This window comes from Alosa alosa, chromosome 23 (assembly GCF_017589495.1).
Source record: "Alosa alosa isolate M-15738 ecotype Scorff River chromosome 23, AALO_Geno_1.1, whole genome shotgun sequence".
In the NCBI taxonomy this organism is placed as follows: domain Eukaryota; kingdom Metazoa; phylum Chordata; class Actinopteri; order Clupeiformes; family Clupeidae; genus Alosa; species Alosa alosa.
Genome location: NC_063211.1, coordinates 3,183,021 through 3,190,520, shown reverse-complemented (window position 1 = coordinate 3,190,520; position 7,500 = coordinate 3,183,021). Strand labels below are relative to the sequence as shown.

The 7,500-nt window shown below is 45.2% G+C and overlaps 1 protein-coding gene across 1 annotated transcript in view; it reads right to left on the bottom strand.

Moving 5' to 3' along the window:
- The window catches only part of nlgn4xa (neuroligin 4 X-linked a), a 109,752-nt gene that overhangs the window by 7,098 nt on the left and 95,154 nt on the right, over positions 1–7,500 (bottom strand). The window contains 8 exon segments of the mRNA XM_048235248.1: positions 6,607–6,645; positions 6,647–6,687; positions 6,689–6,789; positions 6,792–6,842; positions 6,845–6,871; positions 6,874–6,928; positions 6,930–7,064; positions 7,067–7,386. Coding sequence (XP_048091205.1) covers positions 6,607–6,645; positions 6,647–6,687; positions 6,689–6,789; positions 6,792–6,842; positions 6,845–6,871; positions 6,874–6,928; positions 6,930–7,064; positions 7,067–7,386 — 769 coding nt within the window.

Sequence of the window (7,500 nt, the reverse complement as noted above, 5' to 3'; positions counted from 1 at the left end):
GAAAATGAAGGAATATATGAAAATATAGTATCCAGCAGGACAAGAAAGATGGCAGAACCAAACAATAAACTTCTTGGTAAATATAAATGTTCATCCAATTTTAGCTCATTTAATATTAAGTGTCTACTACAGAGTTGTAAAAGTCCGGGTTCAGAAAGTAAAAGTTCTGCCACATATTTGCTCCAACCATTCACTAAATCATCTGAATCTAATAAGTCCAACTCCTCAGCCAGGTAGACGAGCTAATCAGTGAAATCACCTGTGTTACCTGCACAGGTAGAGACACTACATCGCAGGACTTTTACTTTCTGAAGTTGAACTTTTACACCTCAGAAAAATAACTTCACTGTATGCAAATGTTTAGTGACTCAGGACTTTACAACTGTGCTGTGGCGTGTCTGGGGCTGTTGTGTGTTCAGCTCGTGGCTGCCATCGTACAGTAGGGCGCTCAATGGTGTGTTATGCCCCCAACACACACACACACACATACACACACACACACACACACACACATACAGTAGGGCGCTACTGCCCCCAACGTCGTCTTCCAGGTAGTGCTGCCACCGATGAGGCACCTAATCCTAAACTTAACCCCAACCCCAACCTTCACCCACGCCTAACCCTAGTGTCTTCCAGGCAGCGCTGCCTTGAAGACAACATCTGAGGCATAAAACACCAAGAAACCAGTAGGGATCTGTGTCAAAACATCTGCAGACGCCAGTCAGATGCAAGCTATGCACTCTGACCCAAGACACAGCAGCTACAGAGCAGATACTACAACCTGAACAGAGAGAAATCTCAGCTACAGGACCAGATACAACAACTTGAACAGAGAGAAATCCCAGCTACACGACGACAACCTGAACACAGAGAAATCTCAGCTACAGGACCAGATACGACAACCTGAACAGAGAGAAATCTCAGCTACAGGACGACAACCTGAACAGAGAGAAACTAAGCAACATGTGAGGAAAGGGTGCCTCCGTGACAGTAGCCACGTTTACATGGACAGTTTTTTTTGTCATTCCGATTAAACTATTCTGATTAAAAAAATTGTGCTGTCTGTTTACTTGGTCATACAGACATGAAAGACCGGTGTGTGCTAAACTTTTAATTTTTTTCACATAGAGGTGCAGATATATAGATAGATAGATAGATAGATAGATAGATAGATACATGTAGATAGATAGATAGATAGATAGATAGATAGATAGATCGATAGATAGATAGATAGACAGATAGACAGATAGATACTATTGATCCCCAACGGGAAATTCAAGATTTTTTTATTTGCTTAGATTACTCAATATGCAGGTAAGTCTTTTATGACTGAGACACCAAACACCAAAATCATTTCAAATTCATTTTTATTGCTGTACTGACATTAACTATGCATTCTTTGTACTTTTTGCAGTTTTATCCTCCCAGTAAGCCATTGAAACAGAGTTGAACTAAGCACCCTCTTCATATGGAGACTGGAGGAAGAGTTGTGTATCTGCCAGCTTGTGAAGGGCATAAAAGGGTGGCAGAATACAATTCAAAACTTATTAAACTCATTACTAAAACCATTTCATGTATTCTATTTCATTTATTAGTATTCCATTAAATTATTAAATTGTTAGTTTGGGGTATAAGCAAATCACTCATGCAACATTAATCTATGTTATGTATTTAGCAGATGTTTTCTCCAAAGTGACTTAAAGAATATGAACATTACAATATCTAAAATGAACAGTCTAAATGCCTACGTACATTAAAGGTGCAGCCAGCGATTGCGCAGGGGATTGCATTTGTGTATGTTTATGTTTAGATTTATTACCAGACGTACCAAAACAGATACGATGATGATGCTGATACGAAGTAGCGTAAAATTGTCACTGCTTTTATATATGGCAAAGAATGTCATTCAAAGGTAAGTTTCTTTATCTGGCGGGGTATTGTTGACCCCATGGTTGAAAAGAATGTGTTAAAGTGCTCTCAAAAGTGTCCTTGTGGCCTTTACATGACAATACATGGCATTTCAGTGCCCACTAGAGTGGCACTTCAAACAACAACTTTCATTTTCTTTTTTATGTGTGCCCTTCCATAGTGGCCGCTATGCTGCCCCTGTATGCCAGTGTTCCAAAGGGTGTCATTTCCAGTATAGAATGCAGTGGAATGCAGTCCTGTATATTGCACTACATGTGAGAAAGCATAAAGAAGTGCTCCTCATGTGGATAAAATGTGATGCAGTCAGGGCCGGAGTGGGGCCACTTTTCAGCCCGGGAGTTTCAGGCCCAAGACCGGCCCACTTTTTTAGCGGTGGTGGAAATTGGATAAATAAGGCATCATTTCAGCTCTTACTATCATGTAGTTTTTATTATAGGTTACCAATATTCCACTATTCAAGGATAGGTTGATAAGTTAACAAAAACAGGAAGGAAGAAATAAAGCATTTGAAATGTATCCCACAATTCCACTAAGAGGCATATGAACTACTGTATTGTTTACATGTTTTTTCTGCATGGGTCAGCTATCATGTTGTTGTTTGGTGATTTTCTCCTTTACTACACCCACTTCTGAGCAAACAAGGTATAAAGGTTGATCATGTAGCCTACTGCTGTCATAGCCTACTGTTCTTACATAAAATAACTTTAATTCATATGGTTAACTCTATTAAGCTTTCTACTTGTCCCTGTAGGCCTAGATCATAGCTAATTTCGGGCTCATCATTTTCAGCGGGGGACTGGCTGATATGCTGCTCAGAGGCTACTTTTGTTTTTGCCTAGGCTACTGCACACAGATCAAGCTTGAGTTTTGCTATCAATATTTGCATAATATTTGCAAAGTCTATGAATCGCCATATTGGATGATATAAAAAGGCTAATAATTTAATTAATTGAATATGTTGCTTGCGAATAGGTTGACAACGCTACAACGTCCAGTAGGCCTTTAGCCCAATAATTACGCCGCTATAAGGCTCTCTCTCTTTGACAGTTGCCACGTGTGTCTTCTTCAAAACAAAAGCTGGAAGCTTGGCACATTTGGCAGCATTTTCCTCCAATACTTTTCGTCTTTTTTATCTGGCCTTTTCAGTCCCTCATGGCATCTTTCTACCATCCATCCTCCCTGACGCTTCACTACGGTAGGGCCGGCCCGGCTGGTAACTGAGATTTTTTTTAGAAAAGACGGGCTATATGGACCCAACCAATTAACTCTTCTTGGGAGGGGAGAACAACTCATGCAAAGGTGTGTTAGGTATAGAATGAACGGTGTAGCCAACTTTAAGAGAAGATAGATTAACGTGGCAAATGTCAATATTTCTCCCTCGACCGGCTCAAAAGTGAAGCGGCCCACTGGGAATTCTCCCGATTCTCCCGATTACCCACTCCGGGCCTGGATGCAGTTAATTAAAGGGCATCCTACTTCCATCAATTCAGAGACGTTTACTAATGGATGCCCCTGCAGTGTGTGCCTTTACAATGGAATAAACTTGAGCTTCCCTACAGATGCCTCTCTGATAAAAGAAAAATAATCATGAAGTGCCCTCTTAGATAGCACTGCGGCACTGTGAAGTGCCTTTTCAATGGGAAGGAACAAATCCCAGTAAAATGTAAGTATAAGTAAGTACATATACTCTTTTGATCCCACGAGGGAAATTTGGTCTCTGCATTTATCCCAATCCGTGAATTAGTGAAACACACTCAGCACACAGTGAACACACAGTGAGGTGAAGCACACACTAGCCCGTGGATGTGGACATGGGAGAGCAGTGCTCAACCACTTCCCCCGCCCAACATTTTTCCTACTGGCTCAGGGATCGAACCGGCAACCCTTCGGTTACAAGCCCGAAGCTCTAACCAGTAGGCCACGGCTGCCCCCCAATGAGATGTAGCGCCCTACGGTCTTCCTTACCATGTGCCCTCTAGGGGGGGTTTTCCCAAAGTCAGTGCCATGATGTGAGTCTAGGGTGCGTCCACATACTTTTTCTGTATATCTAGCTGACAATTTGATGCCATCTCATCTGCACTGTCCAAATGTTCATTTTCAATGGGCACTTTAGGCGTTACAATAATAACACAAGCAGTCAGGTCACTGCAGACCCTCACACACACACACACACACACACACACACACACACACACACACACACACACACACCCTTATCTCACAATGGAATAGAAAGTGAAACCAAGTTCCAAAATCTGTCTAAATAATCAAGTAGGTGAACTGAAATATGGGTTACTGTATGTGATATGTCTTAATTGGGCCGCTCAATCATATACCATGGGCTATGTTATTCACCCCTTATATCTGAATAAGGCTCCTCAGTCAAATGACACAGGTCCTGCTGTGATGTGTTAATCATGTGTGATAATCATGCTTTGTAATTGACATCTTTTTTCAAGATGCCTTAAATATGTTGATGGTGTATGTCAAAAGGGGGGTCTTGGCTAGCTTCTGTCTCAGGTGGGGCATAAGTCGTAACACAGGTGTCCTTTTTTTGCCCCTGCCCTTTAAGAAGTCTGAGCCCGTCACTGCACACATATACAGTACACACACACACAAACAAACACACACACACGCACGCACGCACGCAGACACGCACACAAACACGCACACACACACACACACACGCACGCACGCACACACACACACACACACACGCACGCACACGCGCACAAACACACACACACACACACACACACACACACATACACACGCACACACACACACACACACACACACATATACACACACACACACATACGCATACACACACTCTTTCTGTCTCTCTCTCTCCACCACTCTATCTCTAAACACACACACACACACACACACACACACACACACACACACACACACACACACACACATACACACACACACACACACACACTTCAGAAATCTCTGTAAACTACTGCAGTGTTCTCATATCTTTATTACTGGACAGAGCCTGCTACAGCCTTTCATATGGAGAGGCTCTCGGCTGATTCTAATAGAAAATAATTGACAATTAAACCACTACATTTCAATAGGTGTCAGTGGCTAGGGCTTCAAGATCCCTTATTAAAGTCATACTGTATGTCACGTTCATACACACATTTATGAGTGGTGTTAGACACACACATACTGTACACGGATACATCAGCAAAACTGACTGAAATCTTTTAATAGTTTTTTGAGTGGCATTTGTTATTGCCTTTATTTTCAGCATTCCTGTTCAGTACCCACATACACACACACACACACACTCACACACACACACACACACACACACACACAGGCAGGCAGATCCAGACACACACACCCTCTCTCACACGTCAATATCATCATCATCATCAATATCATCACACTCACAGCTGCTGATGAAGCTGACAATCTGTCTTCCTGCCACCGTGGCATCCGTCCGAGGGAAGTGCCCAGGAAAAAGTGTGTGTGTAGGTGTGTGTGTAGGTAATTGTGCAGATGCAAATGTGTGTGTGTGTGTGTGTGAGGAGGTGGTGTGTGTACTGTGCGCAATGATGTGGTGTGTGAGGCCATACCAGGTAATGAAGAGAGTTGAACAGAACACACAAGCACACACAAACACACACTTACACACACCGCTGGATTCCAGTCACAGAGACAGCTGGAGTGGATCTCTGGAGTGACTGAACACAAGTATACCCAGTCAACACAGAGTTGGTGCATCACACCCCGGAATAGGTTTTCCTGAAGAAAACACACACACACACACACACACACACACACACACACACACACACACACTGCCTGGGGACAGAAATCTGCTTTGAAGACATGTTGGGTGACAGATGGAAAACAGTGTGTTAAACACACACCCCTGCAGCAGAGCACAGCCGGATCACACTCACACACACATATGCGCGCACACACACACACAAACACACACTGCAGCACAACGCAGCCCGATCAGAGCCACATCCTCTCCTGACCAAGTTGCTACAGTCTTTGGCACTGATCCACCAGCTCATAAGCTCATAATAACACACACACACACACACACACACACACACCTGAAACACACGGACGTACACACACTCACCAAACACACACACACACACACACACACACACACACACACACACACACACACACACACACAAACACACACACACACACACACACACACACACACACACACACACACTCACACACTCCACACACACACACACACACACACACATACACACACACACACACACACACGCACAGATACTGTATACACAAACAGAAACACATCTTTCCTAACTAAATCGCTTAGAGACACACACATCACACACACACACATAGACATATGCCTCACACACACACACACACACACACACACACACACACACTCCCATACGCACACACACACACACACACACACACACACACACAGATATACACAAACAGAAACACATCTTTCCTAACTAAATCGCTTAGAGACACACACATCACGCACACACACATAGACATAGGCCTTCACACACACACACACACACACGGATTCACACAAACAAGCACATACTGTACACACTTTCTCACTCACTCACCTTGAAACACATACACACCCACATACACACACACACACACACACACACACACACAGCTGAGCCTTACCCGGTCTTGGCGAAGATCCAGTAGGTCATGACCACAGCGCAGCATGGACGCTGTTCTTGAGAAGTTGTAGCTGAAGAGGTCGGGTGGGTCCGATCATGGGGGATGCCAAAGACGGGGCACTGTCATTGGCAGCGAGTCCTAGCCAGCTGGGCTTCATCTCTCGCCTGGCAGTGTGGTAGAAGAGAAGTAGGTGGGCGAGCATCGAGCATGCAGGTCACAGGTGGCCACCACCGGCCCACCCACCGGTGGTCAGTGAAGAGCCACCAGCCGCCTTGCGCCAAGGCCCTGGGTTCTCCTTGTCCCACCAGTCCGCATACATGAATCCTGATGGTCTCAAGAAGAGCGGTCCTTGCCTCCGGTAGCCACAGGTGGTCCAATGGTCCGAGACGGGCGGAGTCGGGTCATGGTCGAGATCGCCCGGCCCCGCTGTCCACGATGCCGTCCACGAACTTGAAGCCCCCTCGCCCTGGTTGACGCCCAGCATGATGTCGTAGTTGAGGAACTCGGGCCTCTGCTCCATGAGCGAGGATCTATGGTCAAGCCGGGATGACGCTGGCTGGCTGACCGGGTCCGGGCGATGTGGTAATTTGGCTCCAGGATGTAATTGCTCGATGAGCTCCTTGTAGTTCTTGTTCTGCAGACACTCGACCAGGTCGATGGTGTCCAGCATGTTGCAGCCCACTTTCTCCGCCAGCATGCGCGTGTACTTGGCAGGCTGGTAGTTGACCGCCCAGCTGGACAGAGCCGTGCCACTCTGAATGATGGCCTTCTGGAACAAGTCTGAGGATGAGGAGGAGGAGAGGGATGAAGAGGAGAGAGAAGGAGGATGAGGGGAGAGGAAAGAGGAGGAGAGGAGAGAGTAAGATGGGAGTGGAGAGAGAGGAGGGGAGAGGA